Here is a 20,578-nt window from a genome sequence, read left to right on the forward strand (position 1 = left end):
TCGTCCTTAAGCACATATAACCCATCTTGGAATAAATTCAAAGGCAGCACTTTGTTCTGTTCACTAGGTAAGTGATGAAAGACTGGTATAGACGGTAAGGGCAAAGCCCAGACGCTGACCACTGAAATGAAGGGCGGAGCAGGAGAGGCATCAGTAAGGACAGGAACAGTAAGCAGACGAAGAAACTGAATCAAAGGGTGAACACTGGCTGTGGAGTGAGGCAAGCAACTCAATTCCGGGCCTGTCACCGGGGTTCAGGCGCAGCAGACAGTGGACAAGGGGTGTGACTCTGTCCCGATGAAACTGAACAAAGGTGTTGGGCCACAGCTGGTATGTGAGGTAGCTGACCCTGAAGGAGAAAGATTACTAGATCCATCTGACTGGAGTGAAGGCACCTGAGTTCTCCGGAGGTGCAGGCTGTAAACAGCTCAAATCCAGGCTCAAATTCAAGATTTACAAAGGCCAGCAGGTAACGTTAGTAGGAGAAGAAGCAAGTAAGGAGTTCATACTAACATTTTCTGTTTTACACCCATGAACTCATTGCTGAGTTTTCCCACGTGACAAAAAAGCACCTGAGACAGAAAAGTTCTCCATCCCGTGTGGGTGGCGTGCCTGTGAGTGAGGCCAGGCAGGTGCTGCGGCGTCCAGGTACACAGAGGTGTATGTCCAGACTAACGCGGGGGCCTGGTGACCAGCTGGCTCTGGCGGATGGGTAACAACCAGGGGGACACTTTCTTACGCAAACAGATGGGGAAAAAGGGAAAGCGAGCGGCTGTGATGTGGCAGCGGCGTTGTGGAACTGAGAAATTTCACCTCCAAGTTACTGGCAGGTCTCGATGCCAGAGCCCCAGGCTGGGGAGGCGCTAAACGCGGAGGACACACACACAGCAGGGAAGACACGCGCTCGCGCAGCGCTCCCGCCGTCGGCACTGACTGCCCTCGCCGTGGGGGCAGGACGCGTGTAGCTCATCAGCCGGCATGGCTCCTTCTCGCCAGCCCAGGATCTTGTGAAGGGAGCCTAACCCCTCAGAACCCAGTGGTGGTCCTCTCACGGCCCCAAACCCTGTCTGGTTACTAGAGCCCAAGCAAGGTACAGAGAAGACTTCTGGAAACAAAGAACCAGGCTTTATTTTGTTGTCTTTTCTTTTAAATACAGGTCTGGTATTATAGACATCTGCAGTCTTGCATTCAGTAGGGCCAACCCACAAAAATTAAAGTAGAAACTCAATGAGCGTGTACTCGCTCCAATCCCTGGGGCTGGCAGACTCCCACCCCCCCAACAGACTCTGCACTGCCCACCCATGTCCCCTCCCTGCCAGGCGAGACGAGCAGAACACAACCCACCCCAAGGAGAAGCCCCGAGGGCCCTTCCATCAGCAGCAGGTGGGATGAACAAGATGCCGGGTTTACCTTGGGAGGGTGCAGAGGCTGAGGAGATCCAGAGGGTGCGGGACTGTGCGTGCAGCCCTGGAGCCAGGCGGTGCCCGCAGAGCTCTCCACCAGGCCAGACCAGGGCACGCCGGCCACCAGCAGTCCCCGAGGTCCGGCCGCGTAGGTCAGCACCCTTGAGACCAGCGAGGGGAGGCCCGTCCTCTGGCGGCGTTGAGGGTCCAGGGGAGCATGCTCGAGGACAGTGTCTTCTGAGAGGAGCTCCCGACAAAAAGGGTCCCTGAGTTGGTGCAGAGGCCAGCGTGGCAGCCCCACCGACTGTCCCAGGGCACGCGGCTGGCCCCACTGTCCTTGGGGGCTAGTCTGCCTCCAGAAACCTCACCAAGGGCCTCCACACCATTTACAGTGGAAAAGTAAACCAGAAATAAGGCATTAGACATTTGATTTTTTTTATTTCCATATGCAATGTAATGTTTAGGCACGCTGCTTGGGATGCTATTTCTAAAAAAATCGTTGGCCATTTTTCAGAATATCCTTTTGGTTTTAAATACTGGTCAGGAAAAACAAATGATGTAAAAATACGTGAATAATTTTCTATTACAGAAATGAAAAACTGATTTGCATCTAAAAGTGCAAGAGGTGAAGTAATTTAACCCTTTCACCAGACGATATGGCAATATACAATATATTGCTTCAGCTGTTTGAGAAGGCTGTGATGTATTTTTATATTGACATAGAAAATTATAAATTACATTGAATTAGTATCCATAATCACTATATATGTACACAAACCAGTTCTTAAAAAAAATACACTGGTTTAGAATTTACGAGTGAAAACCTCACAAGGTACAGTAAAACAATGAACATGCTGAGGTGCTGGACTCCGATTTCTAGTTTAAAAAGACTAGCCTGTAAAATGGACGCACTCTAATTCCTTTAGCAGCACGAGCATTTTTCCACTGACTTGCCTAATATGATTCAGGTATGTTAAATATGCAGATTGCTCTGAAATGTTCATTGGTGATGCTTGTTATTAACAAGGTAAATTTTGGTGAATGGGTTAAAAGGCAGATGAACAACCAAAACAAAACATAAAACAAAAAAAACCCAAACCACAAGCCATGTACACTCCAAATATTCTAGTGTTTCACCTGTAAGGATAAACAGTTCAAGCAAACAAGACTTTAACAGAACATATGGCTTTACAATAACACAATTTATCAACTAAGTTGTAGCAATAAATACTTAATCTCTACCAATAGACTTACATTTTTTGATCCGTTTTTAAACAATACAGAAAACAGTTACCAATTAAAAACTGGTTATAAAAAGAACACCAAATATTTCTTATTCAAAATCACTTTTGTAAGTTAGAACAACCAAAATAACACTTAGAGGGCATTTCAATCCTACAACTCCTTGTCAACCTGGAAGAAAAATGAATTCAGAATTTTGTACAAGGTGAAAAATGTATGAAAACTGCCTAATACTTTGGTCACACTAATAATTGTCAAATAGTTATGTTTCAAATACAATAGATCTGTGTATTCACTTTTATAAAACTATTCTTACAGCCATTTTAACTATAGTATTACTACTATTATTACATGGGTGGCAAGATCTTATTTCACAGGCTACCCATTATTTAGAACAATACAATATAAACATACGCAAAAATTCTTGGTATTTGTCAATGTGCAACATTTGTACACTTCTGGGTTTCTCTGTACAGCGTCTTAGACTAGGACAGAAAGCTTGCTGGTCCTGATCCCTTGCAGAGTGAGTGCGGCGGCAGCGGCTCGGTGGGCCCCCCACGCAGCCCGGAGCCCCGCCCGCACAGCGCCCGCAGCCCTCGGTCAGCAGCACGGGGCTCCTCATCATACGGGGCCATTGACCGCCGCGTCGCCCGGCACGCTCGGCTGCTCGGTCCTGCAGGGGGCGAGAGACTGCCTCAGGACTCCCAGAGAGACCCAACGGCGTGCCGCCCCCAGGAAGGGGTGGACGACGTTATCTGAAGGCTGTTCATGGGCCCAGCACAAAGCCTGCACTCAGGAGTCACCCCATGACACGCTTCTTAAGCGAACGTTCCTAAAGCTCCAGAAACTTTAACTGCACAGTTCTAAGCTTCAGCTAGCTGGGGTTGACAAGGGCCACAGAGCAGCAGGTGCTGGGAGACCACCCCCAGCTCACTGCCGGAAGCACAGGGATGGAAGGGCCAAGGGTATGCAGCCCCTGTTCCCTGAGCCTTCAGGAGCCATCTGATCACCCCTCCTTCAGCACAGCTTTTCACGTCCCATACACTGGCACTCACATGAAATTTCACTTGGAAGAGTAGGATTCTGCGACTCAGAAGAGGTGGAGCGGGGGAGGAAACAGACTGTAAAAGGACCAACTTTGAGAACACAGGTGTGCCCTGTAACACGTGCTCCCATGAAGCTAAGGTCGGGGTAACACTGGTGTGTGTGTGTGTGATGACAGGGTACCCAGGACCTTCCCATGAAGCTAAGGTCGGGATAACACTGGTGTGTGTGTGTGTGTGTGTGTGTGTGTGTGTGTGTGTGTGTGTGTGTGTGTGTGTGTGTGTGTGTGTGTGTGTGTGTGTGTGTGTGTGTGTGTGTGTGTGTGTGATGACAGGGTACCCAGGACCTTCCCATGAAGCTAAGGTCGGGATAACACTGGTGTGTGTGTGTGTGTGTGTGTGTGTGTGTGATGACAGGGTACCCAGGACCTTCCCATGAAGCTAAGGTCGGGGTAACACTGGTGTGTGTGTGTGTGTGTGTGTCGGGGTAACACTGGTGTGTGTGGGTGTGGGTGTGTCGGGGTAACACTTGTGTGTGTGTGTGTGTGTGTCGGGGTAACACTGGTGTGGGTGTGGGTGTGTGTGTGTGTGCCGGGGTAACACTGGTGTGTGTGTGTGTGTGTGATGACAGGGTACCCAGGACCTTCCTGCCAAAACCACAACTGGAGCATGTTAAGACATTCTTCCTGGTGCTTCCAAAATCTCACAAAGTAGACCCAGGAAAGGAGACAGCAACGACAGCAGGTAGCACAAGGACTCCCGACCCAGCGTCCGCTGTTTCAGCCCCTGCCAATCCCAACAGAGCTCCGTGAGGTCAGCTCCACACACACGGCAGACCCGACCCACGCCTGACGCTGTCTTCCTTACGCCACAGACACAGGGCCTGCCTTCACCACCCGCAAACTGTGTGATCTTCAGTAAACTTCTCAACCTCTCTCAGTTTATTTTTTCCCCCTGTAAAAGGGGGACAGTAAGTCCCCACAGAGATTAGTAGGTCTACAATGTATGCAAAATGCCTATTTTGCACACTAATGGCAGATAACACACACACTCGATCAACACTGAAAGATAACATTTTGTGGCAACAGACACCAACAGTGTACCTACAGCCTCGTATCTAGTAGATGGACCCCCAAGGGTAAGACTGCACATGAAGTCCCAAAGAGCTGTCTCCATCTTCGGCACCGCTTCACATACGCTGCTCTCGGAATGCGGCAGGGCAGGCCTGCCTCTGTCCCTGTGGGCAGGCATCCGCCTCCCAGAGCGCCCCTTCCAGTCCTTCACCAGGCAGCACGCAGTCTTCACGCCCCCATGTTACCTGTGGGCCTATCACCAGGACCAAACCAGGGGCTGCTGCGCTCCAATGTGTGACGCCCCCTCCCTCTCCTCCTGCTGGCTCTCCCCACCTGCTCCTCCAGCACCGGAGGCCTGCAGGTTGGGAGATGTTTCCAGGCTCGGAGAAGAACATGCGGGTTTCCCCTGGGGCAGACACCCCTGCACTCCAGACAGCCCAGTAACTGCTCCCACAGGCCTGCACCACTCACATCAGAGAAAGCAGACCCGGGGGCCACGACTCCAGAGTAGGCAGGTTAGCTAGCTTGTAGGCTGGGCACAACATAAAGGAAATTTACAGGCAGACAGTGCGGAGATGATGATAACTGATTAGAAGTCAGATCGACAGAGGACCTCTGGAAAAACAAAGGAAAAACCCCAGGCAAAAAAATGACTTACCTAGACCCTGAGCAGCACAGCTCTGGCTGGACCCCCAAAGCTAGAGGGTCCCTGGACTCTTTCTCCCAAATCCTCCACTAGAGCCAACAGGCACAAGTAGTTCTTATAACTGATTCAGTTTACACAAAGTCACTAATGACAAAAGCAAAGCCCTCATTCTAGCCGCAATTTCCACGAGGAAGAAAAGCCGGTCTGCTACGCGGTTTACAGACCTGTGGACTGAGAGCACCCCGTTTGTGACCACTGGTTATACTGCCCCTAAAATGCCTGGATTTTGGGGTGTCAGGTGAGCAGAAAGCACTTCGCTGAAAAGGCTTCCTAAAGTTACTCTATTCCCTGTGGAAGGAATATACAATCAAAAAAGGATACATTTTTGATTATATATAGGATATATTCAATATATATTGGATATATTCAATCAAAGAGGTTCCCTCTGGGCAGGGCTGAGCAGAGGTCTGTGTGGTCCAAGGCAAGCTCTGCAGCAGCAGGAGGCTGTCCTGGCTTGTGAGGCCTACGGTGGGCCTCGGGGACGGGTGGGGGCTGGGGCTTGGCCTGTCCCTCCAGACCACCGGCTCAGGCAACTAGAGAGAAAGTGTTATACTGCAAATCCCTTGACTCTGCAGGTAGGAGCTTCACACTTCATCTGGACAAGATACATATTTTGCAAAAATAAAACCAGAGAGGGACTCCCATCAGAGTTGAGAACCCTGAGCTTACACACAGGGAGCTGCACCCTGGGAAGCCACCTGAGTGTCACGTGGCCACATCTGCACCAGTGGGCACAGGAGCCGCTTGTCTTGGTAACTGGGGGACTGCAGTAAAGAGGCAACCCAATCCTGGAGGGGCTCAGGATCAGCCCCAACTTGGGGCCCCTTCAAGAAAAACAGGAGGGGGCATTCCAGCACGAGAGACCCTTCCATCCCAACAACTTCTCAGAGAACCAGTGGCACTACCTCCAAGAAGCAGTTTTCAGCTTCTGGGCTAGGAGGCGAACTGTGACGTGTAAGTTCTCAGCTCAGTCATCCGGCTGCCATCCAGAGCTGAGGGACACTGCCATGCTAAGCAGTCACTGATCCCCTGAGGACAACTATGATGACCCCTCGCCCCCAGGCCCGCGCCCCTCTCGGCTCCCAGGAGACAGGGCGGGGCAAGGCTGAGGCCAGCTGGCAGGAAGCAGGCACTCACCTCTGCTCTGGGCTGCTGCTGGGGGGCCGGGTGGCCACAGGCTTGCCCTCCGCCGTCTCAGGGCTCTCCTCCGCGTCTTTACAAGCAGCATCTTGAGAGGTAGACAGTTTTCCTTCCTCACTGCATAAAGAGGACGACAGGCAGTGTGAGAGGCCGAGGCGGCACCAGCGGGCAGAGGATGAGGACGCATGCGATGGCTCTGAAGTCATGGTGTCCATGGAGCCAAGCCCGGGGCTGAGCATGCTTGGGGAGGGGGCGCAGGGGTACGGACACGCCGGGGAGGCCACGGAAGGGGAGGACCACACACGTGGGAGCCGAGAGAGGGACGATGTGATGCGGTTGGTGTCTGGTAAAGAACGGCCCTGCGGCACTGTACATACCGGTAGGATCTCAACACTCTGAGGCCAAGGGTGCAAAACAGAAAAAGAAATGGACAAGACTTTCAGAATACTCCTAAAATGAGGTATTTGGGGGAATACTATGTCCACGACTGCACATAAGCAAAACTGCAGGCTCGGAGAAGGTGTCAAATGAACCTGTTTGAAGGAATGAGTCTTCAGTTAAAGGTTTTGCACCCAGGGCCAAGCACCCCATCGGCTTGCTGGCTGAGGTCCCGGAAGCAGGAGGCCATGCAGCTGAGCCAGGACCAGCTTCTCGAGCTGTCTCTGACAAGGCCTGAGAAGGACAAACCATGGCGGGAGAGAGCAGGAACAGTGGCCAGGACCGGGGCAAACCGAGCCTTAAGGGGTCAGAGGGCTTGGGGAAATGAAACACCAAAGGATGGTTTCCCCCCAGATGCTCCTGGCTCTCCACTCTCTGTGGACTGGAAACTCAAAGACTCTGGCCTGTTCTGTCCGATTTCCTGTTTTTTGTGACACAATTCAAGGCACCGCTGGCCAGAGCCTGAGCGCAGCTGCAGGTCCCACTATCCTTAATGCTGGGTCCTAGCTTCCATCTGCTTGTGAGAAACCTCATTTTAGGATGACTTCTGAGTGGTTTTCAGATGGCTCGGGACAATACATTTATGGGAAGGGACCCGAAGTCTAGCCCATTCCTCCTCCTAATTCATCCCTACTCTCCACTCCCTGCCCAACGCAGCTATGCTGATGTATTCCATGCCTGTTACCTTCATTGTTGTAAAACGTACAGTCATTTTACCCATGTGGATTCTGAGACCAATGAATGGCCATGAATTGCACCCTCCCTGCACTCAGGACTGTCCTAGCGTAGCTGGGAGCTCCGTCTGCCCTGCTGACTGGGGCACAGCACCCCGAGGCGCCCACCTCCCGTTCCAGAGCGCACCTCGCAGAGACCAGAGCCTCCATGCACAAAGCTGCAACGGCCGCCACTGCCTGCCTCCGCCCCAGGGGACCCCCTCGGGCACCTCTCAGGGCTTCACACCCAAGACTGGAAAACGCTGGTCATCTTTCCAACTACAAGGAAGCCCCTACTGCCCCCGAGAATGACTGCCCCGGTCAGCATCCACCATGAGCAGGGCCTTGGGGCTCCTGCGGCCCCACACCCACCAACACTCACGTTCCCCATCGTTCCCACTCCTGCTGGTCTAATAAGATGTGTCTGAGTTCTCAGAATCTCTTCTGAGTTTTTCTTCTTTTTGCCACTTCGGGTTTCCTTGTGTATAAACTGCCTATTGATATTTTTTGCCCATTTTCTGATCTGGGTTTACATTCTTTTCCTTACTGGCTTGAATATTAAATGCTAATTTCTGACTGATTTAGAACTGTAAACTTTTCCCCCTTAATTTGCCATCTGCCTCTTAATTTTGTTTACAGTAATTTATCAACCAGAAATTCTTCACTTTGATGTAACCCAATCCTATTCTTTACATGAGGTTTATGCTTTTAAAGGCAGTTTGTTTTGTTTCGAAAAAGAAGCCACTTTCTGCCCTCAGGTCAGAACATTGTGTTTGCTTCTAACCACTGTGAGACTTTGGCCACACCACTTAATTCCAGCACTGCATTTTCCCATCTGGAAAGTGGGATGATAACCATGGCGCTTTCAGTTTTAATCATATACAACTAATTTTTTTTCCAAATGCGCCATCAAAAATGTCAAATGACTTCTTCACTCTATTAATATGCACTGAATTACACAGATTTTCTGATGTTGAATCACCTTTACAGTTCAGGGATTAACTGATCATTATGAATTATTTTTGGTATACTTTAAGGATGTTGAACCATCTTTACAGTTCAGGGATAAACTGGTCATTATGAGTATTTTTAGTATACTGTTAGGTTCAGTTAGCAAATATTTTACATAGGATTTTTGCATTTAGTTTGCCTGTAAGTGACATAAGCTGATCATTTTCTGTAATTATCTTCATCTGGTTCTGGAATTAGGCTTTCACTGCTTCATAAAAAGATCCAGGCAGTTTTGGCACTTTTTTGATTTTCTGTAACAACTTAGGAATTAATAGATTAACATGTAACATGCATGAAACAGCACTGAATCTTCACCATCACTGACATAAGCCTGACCCATTAGTCAGTCTGCTACTTTTTCCCTTTGCAAATAATGCCTTGTTTGTATCCTCTGTCAAATTTAAAAAGTTATTTATTGTCTCTTCCTTTGATGTTAGGTTCTTTCTATATCTTGTGTATTTCTTTGCTAGCTATGTTTCATTTTACTGTGTCTTTTAGAAGACTAGAAATCTTGTCTTTCATACCTATATGAGAACAGAGGTTTAGCTTGTCCTCTCACATGGGTATTTACAATGCATCAGTCCTCCCTCTCTTCACTAACTCACGTCACCTGACCACGTCAGTGTGCGGGTCTGCCCGTACAGCTCTGCGCATCATCTCAGTAACGGGGAGCCCTGACAGCCACCACAGTGAGGCCCCTCACTCTCCTCTTTGCAGTGATCCTGCTCTTCACGGCTCTCCTCAGCCTTCTCTGTGAAGATTACAATCAGTGCCTCCCTTTCATAAAAAACTCCATTGGGATTTTGAGAAGTCCATTGAGAAGCAATGCCAAAGTTAGCAAACGTGCTGTGTGAAGTCACTTCAGTCGTGTCTGACTCTTGGCGACCCTATGGACTGTGGCCCACTAGGCTCCTCTGTCCTTGAGATTCTCCAGGCAAGAACTGGAGTGGGTTGCCATGCCCTCCTCCAAGGGGCCTTCTTGACCCAGGGACAGAACCCATACCTCTTATGTCTCCTGCACTGGCAGGCAGGTTCTTTACCACTAGTGCCACCTGGGAAGCCCTTCTGGCAAACATAGTAATTAGCAAACTATAAAAGGTCTTAATAACCTGGATAACCACGATGGTGTGGTCACTCACCTCAAGCCAGACATCCTGGAGTATGAAGCCAACTAGGCCTTAGGAAACATTTCTACGAACAAAGCTGGTGGAGGTGATGGAATTCCAACTAAGCTGTTTCAAATTCTAAAAGATGATGCTGTGAAAGTGTTGCATTCAATACGCCAGCAAATTTGGAAAACTCAGCAGTGGCCACAGGACTGGAAAAGGTCAGTTTTCACTTTCATTCCACCCCAAAGAAGGCAATGCCAAAGAATGTTTAAACTACAGTACAACTGCACTCGTTTCACATGCTCGCAAGGTAATCAGTACATGAACTGAGAACTTCCAGATGTATAGAATGGACTTAGAAAAGGCAGAGGAACCAGAGATCAAATTGTCAACATTCACTGGATCACAGAGAAAGCAAGGGAATTCCAGAAAAACATCTACTTCTGCTTCATTGACTATGCTAAAGCCTTTGACTGTATGGATCACTACAAGCTGTGGAAAATTCTTAAAGACATGGGAATACCAGATGACCTTACCTGTCTCCTAAGAAACCTGTATGTGGGTCAAGAAGCAACAGTTAGAACTGGACATGGAACAACAGACTGGTTTCAAACTGGGAAAGGAGTATGTCAAGTCTATACACTGTTACCCTGTTTACTTAACTTCTATTCAGAGTACATCAAGTGAAATGCCAGGCTGGATAAATCACAAGCTGGAAGAAGACTGCCGGGAGAAATAGAAACAACCTCAGATATGCAGATGATACCACCCTAATGGCAGAAAACAGAGAGGAACTAAAGAGCCTCTCGATGAGGGTGAAACAGGAGTGAAAAAGCTTGCTTAAAACTCAACATTCAAAAAACTAAGATCATGGTATCCAGTCCCATCACTTTATGGTAAATAGAAGGGCAAAGATTGGAACAGTGACAAATTTTATTTTCCTGGGCCCCAAAATCACTGCAGATGGTGGCTGTAGCCATGAAATTAAAAGACGTTTGCTCCTTGGAAGGAAAGCTATGACAAACCTAGACAGTGTATTAAAAAGCAGAGACATCACTTTACCGGCAATGGTCCATATAGTCGAAGCGATGGTTTTACCAGTAGTCGTGTACAGATAAGAGAGGTGGACCATAATGAAGGCTGAGCACCAAGGAATTAATGCTTTTGAATTGTAGTGCTGGAGAAGACTCTTGAGAGGCCCTTAAACTGCAGGGTGATCAAACTGGTCAATCCTAAAGGAAATCAACCCTTCACTGGAAGGACTGATGCTGAAGCTCTAATACTTTGGTCAGGAAAAGCCATTGATGCTGGGAAAGACTGAGGGCAGGAAGAGAAAGGGGCAACAGAGGATGAGACGACTGGATAGCATCACCAACTTAATAGACAGGAGTGAGCAAACTCTGGGAAAGTTTAGTGAAGAACAGAGAAGCCTGGTGCACTGCAGTCCCTGGGCTCGCAAAGTCTGACATGATTTAGCGACTAAGCAACAAGGAAACATGGTACTGATATCTCTCCCTACGTATTTAGGTCTTTTGGTCTCAGTTACAGACAAGGTTTAACTTTTCATTTAAAGGGGGAAGGGGCACATCTAAGACATCTTGTGCTAGCTTCTAAGATGCAATCAATTTGTGGGTGTATTTAATAAATTTGCTAAACTTTCCTAGCAATTCTAACGTTTACTTACAGATTCCACTGGAATTTTTTATATACAAAGTCATAACCTACAAATAACCTACAGTTCACGGGGTCACAAAGAGTCAGACATGACTGAGTTAACTGAACTAAACCTACAAATAAACAATAACCATTCTACTTCTTTTGAATTTGTATGCCTTTTACTTACTTTTATTTTATGCTGCATATGCTAAGCATATGCACACTGCTGGGTCTGCACAGAGAAGCACACTGCTGATGAGAAGCAGTAACTGCAGGGCTCACTGTCTTGTCTTTGAAAATGAGTATTTCTTCAAAATAATGTTTCACTGTTAAGAATAGAGTCTGCTGTAGATTTTCAGTGGATACTTTTATCAGTAGCTACTTCTTATTCCTAGCTTGCTAAATAGTCACAAATAGCTTTAATTTTTATCAAATGTTTTCTTTTACCTACTCAAAGTCCAAAAGGTTTCCAACCTTTTATCAGTGAATTACCATCAGTAATCTTTAAAATGCTATAATATTCTTACATTCATGAGATATATCCTTGGTCATGAGTTAAAACACACCACTGGATTTGGTTTGCTAGCTTGTAACTTTAAAGTATTCTATATATAGACCCACACATGAAATCAGCCTACAATAGTTTCTTCTTTCATGCTTTGTTTTGTGTTGGCTTCACAAGTTGGGAAGCATTATTCTTGTGATATGAGAGGGTCTGTGTAAGATGGAGACCAGAGCTCTAAGCACTGATTTAGCTGCAGTCTGCGGGTTTTGGTCGAACTTTTTTCACTACTTTTTCAGTTTTGCTTTTAATTTGCATTATGATTCCTTTTTTGACCCGTAAGTTTACAAGTGAGAGTAACTTCCAAATATATTTTTGTAAGCTATCATTTTGTCACTGAATTCTGCTGGTTGCACTGTGTCTGGAGGAAATGATCTTATACAGATCAAACTTATGGTTCAGATGGCCCCACCTTTGTTGCCTGTATCCAATGCAATTCCTGTTTCTAGAGGTATGTCAGTTTTTTAAACTCATGTATTTTGAATCCATCAGTCTTCTCAACCTTTAGTCTTCAAAATACTATTAAAAGGGGAAGGGCACAGACACCGGGGGACCCAAACTCCATCTCTTTGTTAAAATTTAATAAATTTAATGGAAATATTAGAACGATGTCAAGCTAATGTCTGAACCCACAGTGGAACCAAATTAAGGATGTTCATATTTGTGGCTTCTCCTCCACCACCCTCCCGACAACCTGAAGGTGCCAGTATGACCGAGCCTGGTTACCTTTTGAAGACCGCAGTTTCTGTCTTGGCATCTACCGTGAGGCTGAGAGTTTCCTTCATGCCGCCATTCATCACTGTCTCAGTTACCTTGTCTGTACTTTCCGCATCCTCCTCGCCATCGGAGCTGGCTTCCATGGCCACACTGCCCGGCGCTGAAAAGAACACATGGCTGATGGTCACGTGTGCCCACATCGACTGGGACCTCCGCCCCTCTGTGCAGACCCATTCACCCAGCGTCACCTCAGCTGCTTGGAGACAGAGAGACATGAGATGATCTGCCCGCTGTTGCCTCTTAATGACGCCCATGAGAGAGAAGCTGCATGGGGTCCCTGCAGCCCAGGACCAGCTAGACCCCCAGTCTCTCCCACTACCTGCATACCCAACTTCCCTCAGATGACTGCCCTGCCCCTCCCTTCTCCAACTCCCAGCACAGGGCAGAGTAGGCGGCCGTACGCTCTGCAGCCACAACCCAGCATTCAGCCGGCAATGTTCTCATTCACCCTGCTCCTCTGGCTTGTCCACACTCGGGTCCTATTTTTTCCTGTTAAATTACCTTTTTGTGGTTCTCTGTGGATCATTTTTTTGTCCTATGAGAGGAAGTCATGTGGTAAACTGGTGATGAGCATCTGAATTCATATTTGGCCTCAGAGACCAGGTCAAAGCACCCCATCTGGGCCCGAGTTTTCTTATGAACGCAACAGGAGGCATTTGAACCCCCTTATAGAACTGCTCAGGGATAAATTAGGTCATCTATATAGAATGTTTTAGAAGAATGACTTAGTAAGTGGCAAAACACTTATTTCTGGATTTATTTATTTCCCTTGCCCCTTGGTTCTTGTACCCTACACATGTACCATCATTTTCTGAGAACTAACTTTTTGTCTTCTCCATGAACTACCAATCCCTCCTCACCCCTTCACCAACCTCCCACAGCCCTCATCATCAGGTTGCAAACAGTTCAGGGCCCATGCAAATCACACCTGCCCATTCTGAGTAAGACAGCCACTGGACATTCTCAACCATTTCACCTGTTCATAAAGATGCAAAGAAATAAACAACTACACAGCCTGAAATGCAGCCAGACAGCACACTCCAAGGAATAAAAGCACCAGGTGCAGCCAAGCCTGGAGCACCCATGACAAGACAAGTGCTGGTCTCACTCCCCCTGGGTGTTGCAGGCTAAGACATCATCCTTTCTGGGCCTGTTTCCTTTCCTGTCCTGTCCTGAGGGTGGCTGAATGGCAACTTAGATACCTTACTCATTCTAGGATCAGCATGCTGTGTTTCTGGAATAAACACACAACTGCTTTTCACCCAAAGCCCTGAGGATATCAGACCCACATTTTCCTGGGTCCTTTGAACCCTTGAACTTTTTTTAGAAAGCTGCTTTGCAGACAAAGACAACTTTCCAGATCTAGGGAACTCAGCGTCACATTCCAGAGCGAACACCCGCCAGGAAAGCAGTCTGCAGGTCCCGGACCAAACAGCCGCTGGGAGGCAGTCCACCGCCCAGACCAGACACCCGCTGGGAGGCAGTCCGCCTGCCCCGGACGAAACACCCGCTGGGAGGGCAGTCCGCCGCCCAGACCAGACACCCGCCGGGAGCAGTCTGCCGCCCAGACCCACCTTCCGGCTGCACAGCCAGCGCAGCCACACTGGGCGTCAGTGGGTCCATCAGCTCGGTGCTGGTTTCCATCTCCACTGGGGAGTTACTCCGTAAAGAATCTTTCGTACTTTTAGAAAAGAGAAAATTCAGAGGTGAGCGGTGGGAGACGGCCCTTGGGATCATCATTCACAGAAAACCTTTGAACACTAGTTCCAAATCCACTGTGGAGACACAGCTGGTTAGACTCCAAGAAACACACACGTGAGTGTGGACAGCAGAGTGGAGTGGCGGGTGAGCGGGGTGGGGGATGCCCTGCTGACCCAGCAGGGCAGAGAGTCTCAGGATGCCCCCAGCCCCTCATGCTCACACAACCACCAGGCTCCCGAGGCTGGGACAGTAGTGCATACACTGTACACTAACAATTGTATCTACAGCTCCATTTTAACAAAAACCCTATCACCTCTAGGCAAACCACCTAGACGGCGTGGCCCTATTGATGATGTTTAATGAGACAACACAGCCCGCGCACAAGGGCTTGTAGAGGGAGGCAGCTGCTTCAACAGCATTCTCAAGTAACCAGAAGAGTGGAAACCTGGCTGCCCTGCGCTGGAGGAGAACCAGCATCTTGTTGTATTTTGGAGACATTTTCCATAAATCTCACTTCGCCTCTGAATAATGGCTCACTGCTATTATCAGAGTTGCTATAAAGCACTGTGGGTTTTAGTCTCCGCTCTGATTTGTCTACAATGGTAACTGCTAGCTAATATCAGGTTGTCTTCTAAGCTTTGCCATTACAGCGACTATTTAAAAACATGTCTTGTTAGAACAGGGAAAAAAAGTCTTTCAAGTCGGGGGGTAGAAATCTCCACTCCATTTTTTCAGGAGACAAAATGAAACAACAGTAAGCAAATCAAAATAAGTGTAAGGACATGTGAAATCCATGGTTAATACTCAAATGCTGACAATATTATTCAGGAAAACTACAAAATGATCAGTTGCTGTTGCTGAGAATAATGCAATTAACAGGACTGACAGTCACACCTGACACACCCCTAAATTTACAGCACTAGATTAGCTCCAAGCGGAATATACGCTGACAGAATATATATATACGGAATATAATGTTGACATCATCTATTAAATGCAAGGTACACGCTGCATTTCCAGACGCACCCCTCGGGAACGCCCTGGCTCCACCTCGTCTGAAGCCTGTCCTGGCTCCACCATTAGCGCTCTGTTCCCTGCCTCCCTGGGCCATCTCCTCAGCCCACTTTATCATCCACTCCTCCTCCCAGTTCACCCTGGAGGAAAGGAGGGAAGAAGGGGGTGGTTTTTCCTTGTAACTCAGAGCTGTGTCTACATCCGCACCCCACCCCCCGACTTTTCAATCTTGTTTAAGGCACTGTATTCAACTGGGAACACGCCTCACGCCCGGTTCTCAGGTGGGAAGGCTTGGAGAGCCGCGCACGCGCTCACCTCAGGGAAGACGTGAACTCTGAGAAAGCAGCCCAGCCTGTCTCCTTCGTGGGCACAGGCTCCTCCGTGCTCCAGACGTCAGACCCCACGGAGTCTAAGGGAGCACCGTGCGCCGTCTCCATGGGGACATCGAAGCTGGCTGACCAGTTGGGCGCTAAAGAGAGGGGAGGGATTCCACCTTGAGAATGCTTCAGTAGTTTAATGTAACACAAGTATTTTTCAAAAACAGATGTGTAGTGGTAAGTAAAACGAAAGACTGCAGGTGTTGGGCAAAGGGTATTCTAACACACCAGTGGTGGAAGTGGATAAGGTACGACCACGTGGAGGGCCATACGATAACGTCTACTATAAAACTGTGTTTCCTTTGATCCCTTAGCAACTCCCCTTTCTGTGAATTTTTTTTCCAACAGCGATTATCACACAAGAATACAAAGTCACACATAAAACAATACACTGATGTTAATTTCTTGATTTTGATAAATATACCAAAGTTACATGAATACTAGGAGGAAGATGGGTGAAGGGTATACAGTCACTTCCTGACAATCTCTGCACCTTTTCTGTAAATCCAAACTTAGTATAAAATAAATACTTTTTTAAAAGCATGTTAGTACTCAGTCACAGTAACCTGGGGACAACCTCAAGGCTTCCCGCCCCATCCCCCTCCACACTCTCACAGCCACCCTGCAGTCTAGACCTGAGCGCACAGCAGCGGGCTTCCTGTGACACCATGAGGAATACAGACTTAGTCTCTGCCCACCCCACCGCCATCTCTGAAGTGACAAAGGTTTTCTGTATCTTATGAGAAGAGACTGGGAGCTCCTGGAGACCCTCAGGATGGGGACTGGGGCAACCAAGTGTTTAGAGGGTTTGAACTTTTGGCCCTTCCCCACCACCCCTCTGCCAACCTTCTAGAAGGGTAAGGGGCTAGAGGTCAAGTTAATCACTAATAACCAAAGATTTCACCAATCACGCCCCCTCAGCAAGGTCCCCAGGAACACCCAAGCTGCAGGGCTTCAGGGCTTCTGGGTTGGAGAGACTCCCCTGAGGACCCAAGCTCCTGCCCATGGGACCCTGAGGACCCATCCTGTTCATTTGCAGCCTTTAATATATCCTTTATAATCAACTGGTAATGGTAGGTAAAAGGTTTTTCTGAATTCTGTGAGCAGATCTACCAAATAATCAAAGCCAAAGAGGTCACGGGAACTCCCAGTTTACAGCCAGCTGGTCAGAAGCACCGGCGGGGGTGGGGACGGGCGGCTGGCTCGCGGGGTGAGTGAGCCCTAAGCTGCGGGCCCGACTCGGACAGTCAGTGCCTCGGCTGAGCTGTGTGGGAGACTCACACATTTGGTGTCAGGAGTGAAGTTCTGAGAGCAGAGAGGAGCTCTGTTCCCGTTGGCTTTCTAGGTCCTGCAGGCACGGGAGCGTGCTCAGAGACAGGGGTGGCAGGACCTCGGGGCGCTGCACCCTGTCTGTGCTGCGGTTTGGGTGCTGCCGGTCTCTGTCTGTTTAAATGCCGCCCCCCGGGGTGTGTCCCTTCAGACGAAATCAGGTCTGCTTGCTCTCAGCACACACTGTACTGTTACTTCACAGTACCCATGCTGAATGCCCAAATCCTTGCTGCGGACGAGCTGGCAGTGGGGACCATCGCTCTTTATCAGGGATGCCTTCTATCACAATTTGGAGGCTCCAGGCTGTAAGGAAGGAATGCTAGGCTACGGGATCCGAGAGCTACTTGGGGATGCTCCTCAAGACAAACGACCAAGAAGGACCTGTGTATCACAGAAGTGCTCCCACTTACAGACAGACCTTCCTGGGACTCCGGGCAACTTACTCAGCTCCCCCTGCGCTAGGTTTCCTCATTCGTTCACCTCAGATAAAACCATCTACTTAGTCCTGAGGGTTAAATGAGGGCCTCGTCTAGCAGGTACTGAAGGAGGGCTGTTTCTGAGCTTCCTACCCTCTGATTTGTGTACCCACGCGGCAGGGCTCCGTGGGCTCTAAGAAGGAATAGGACCTTAACGTCTGAAAACCTCACCTGCAACCTCAGAAAGTCAAGAAAGTGAAAGTGTTAGTCGCTCAGTCATGTCTGACTCTCCGCGACCCCGCAGACTGTAACCCACCAAGCTCCTCTGTCCATGGGATTTCCAGGCAAGAATACTGGAACTTCTTGCCATTTCCTTCTCCAGGGGATCTTCCCGACCCAGGAATCGAACCCTGGTCTCCTGAATTGAAGGCAGATTCTTTACCATCCGAGCCTCCAGGGAAGGTGACAGGTATTTCTGCCTGCCCACCATATGCAAAGTTCTGGACTCGCTCCATCCAAATAAACTAGGCTACAAAGAAATGACTATTGTTAGTCATTTCCTATTATCATCATCCCAGGATAGTCTTTCCCAGACTAGCTCCCCAGAATTACCCTAACATTAGTAACTCTTCTCAACAGTCAAGAAAACCTCTGGAAAAAGCCACAGAGATTGGGTGGACGGCGGAAGCTCTCAAGTCAGAGGCTGAGGCAGCTCAGAGTCCTGGAGAGGAGCACTCCCCACCCCTGGTCCCACCTCAACCCCAGCTGACCTGCCAGTGCAAAGAAAGCTTTCCCCAGCAGCAAGGTCAGGAGGGCTGAGACCTGTGAGTAAACATCACACCCCTGCCCCTCATCTCTCCCTGTCCCCACACCCAGCTCCAGAGAACCATGACAGTGGGAGTGAGTCACACCAAGTGTATGGTCTCTCTGCAAATCACCTGTCACCCACTCAGCAATCTCACAGATCCATAGACTCCAAAATATCCTTCAGCCTTAAGAAAGAGTAATAAAATCCTGCTACACACTTGAACATGGATGAACCTGGAGGGCACCATGCTAAGGGAAGTAAACCAGTCACAAAAAACCAAAATACTCCATGATTCCACTTCGGATGAGGTCCCTAGAGGAGTCAAATTCAGAGACAGAAGGTAGAACGGTGGTCGTCAGGGGCTGGGGAAAGGGGAACGGCGAGTGCTGTTTATGGGTATAGCTTCAGCTTTGCAAGGTGAGAAAGTTCTAGAGGCTCCACTGCACAGCAGTATGAACCCACAACACTACTGAGCCACACACACACACACACACACACACACACACGCGCGCGCGCAAGCCCCAAGCGCGGGGCCCCGCGGCCTCTCCTCGCCCCCCTGCCGCCCGCCCCGCTCCTGATGAGGCCCCGTCACTTCTCACGTGTCACAGTGAGGGTCGCTGTGGTCTTCCCGTCCCCGAGCACACTTTCTAATTCAGCTTTCACACTGCTACCAAGAGCAATCATGTCAAAACAGATCAAATAACGGGATTCTTAGTAAAATCCTCAGGAGGAGGATTACAACCTCCAAAATTAAATTCTCCTTCTGGCCTCTGGCCTCATCTCCACCATCCCACCCTTTTCCTGAGCTACATTCACCAGCGGTGGGTCTCTGCGCCTTCCTAGGAGCTGTTTTCCTGCAAGCGGACTCATCCCTAGTTGTCCTCATGACACACCCCGTCCTCTGGGAGGGCCCTGCAGAGGCCTGGGGGAGCGGGGCCCCCGTCCTCCCCACACTGGACTGCATGTCTCTCCATCTGCTCAGAAACTCCGAGGCCCTGGAGGCCATGCCTGAGCCCCAGCCCCTGGCACACAGCAGGAATGTGACACAGGCCGGCTGGTGTGAACAGCATCACGCCCTCCTGAAGGTGGGGAGCCGGGAAGGAGAGAAAGGACAGAGGACGTGGACCGCACAGGGTCTGCTGGATGCCTGCCGAGTTCCAAGGTCACGAAGAGTTGAACTTGACCCCAGAGCGGGATTTCGGCCTCTAGAACCGAGGCATAAAAACCCTCCCAGGCAACAGGAAGCACTGTTGGCCTGGAGGAAAGCCCCGATATCAACCTACATGGCTACTTTATGTGAAAATCTGTCTGAACTTTTAGAAGTTAACAGTATTTTTAAAAGGCCAGTCAACGTAAGTCTTCTTACGTAAAACATATATAAGCATTTAGCTGGGCAACTTTTAGGATTACAGGATTCATAAACTGTGAAGACGCTGTTTAAACCTGCTCCAACTATAGGGTATTTCCTGTGATTTAGGTGCACTCCTGATTCTACAGTCTTCTCTCATCTCCCCAGAGGCTACGGTGTCTCCCCTTCTGATATGGTACCCAGTCTCTGCAGCTGGAGGATGGACCTACAGATGTGTTGCTGTCCTCTAACCAGATGCACGCAGAGGGCTTCCAAACTGTAAAGAGTTGTGACTGGTTCCTTCCCTCAGGCCCGGTCCCTGAGACGTAAACCTTCAAGGGAACTCAAATGACAGCGTGTGCCTCCACTCAACCACCCTTCAGAGGCCACCCGGGTTCTGCAGGCGACCTCCACACACAGCGCTGACAGAGAAGGCGGCCACTTACGTTCGTTCAGGTCTACCTCCATTTTGTCCTCCGTGTTGGCACCACTGGACTCAAACAAGTCTTGTTTTGCTCCATCTTCTTCCTCAGAGTCTGTGCTTTCCTCACTGTCTGTACTCCCCGAGCTAGGGAAAAAGTCCAAAATATGACTGCTGCATATTGGCCACCAGCTAACTCCAAAGAGTTCAGAAGACATCCCACACCAAACCCGTGCTGAGCCTCCCCTGGGCCCCACGCGCCTGGCGCTGTGGGGACTCAGCCCGCCCCGG

At 49.1% G+C, this 20,578-nt stretch overlaps 1 protein-coding gene across 15 annotated transcripts in view; it reads right to left on the bottom strand.

The window, feature by feature from the left end:
* Nucleotides 1–1,103: 1,103 nt before the first annotated feature.
* Nucleotides 1,104–20,578, bottom strand: part of PPP6R3 (protein phosphatase 6 regulatory subunit 3) — a 123,491-nt gene continuing 104,016 nt past the window's right edge. For 9 of the 15 annotated variants that reach the window (XM_043924553.1, XM_043924644.1, XM_043924631.1 and 6 more), the window contains 7 exons: nucleotides 20,313–20,434; nucleotides 15,904–16,057; nucleotides 14,448–14,554; nucleotides 12,823–12,973; nucleotides 6,985–7,002; nucleotides 6,605–6,724; nucleotides 1,104–3,318 (listed from right to left, as the gene is read on the bottom strand). In XM_043924553.1, the coding sequence (XP_043780488.1) occupies nucleotides 3,267–3,318; nucleotides 6,605–6,724; nucleotides 6,985–7,002; nucleotides 12,823–12,973; nucleotides 14,448–14,554; nucleotides 15,904–16,057; nucleotides 20,313–20,434 (724 nt within the window). In that variant the 3' untranslated portion in view covers nucleotides 1,104–3,266. The remainder of the gene's footprint in view (nucleotides 3,319–6,604; nucleotides 6,725–6,984; nucleotides 7,003–12,822; nucleotides 12,974–14,447; nucleotides 14,555–15,903; nucleotides 16,058–20,312; nucleotides 20,435–20,578) is intronic. The other 6 variants (XM_043924569.1, XM_043924652.1, XM_043924638.1 and 3 more) reach the window with 1 other exon arrangement.

The sequence above is a fragment of the Cervus elaphus genome, chromosome 2 (genome assembly GCF_910594005.1).
Source record: "Cervus elaphus chromosome 2, mCerEla1.1, whole genome shotgun sequence".
Taxonomy (NCBI): domain Eukaryota; kingdom Metazoa; phylum Chordata; class Mammalia; order Artiodactyla; family Cervidae; genus Cervus; species Cervus elaphus.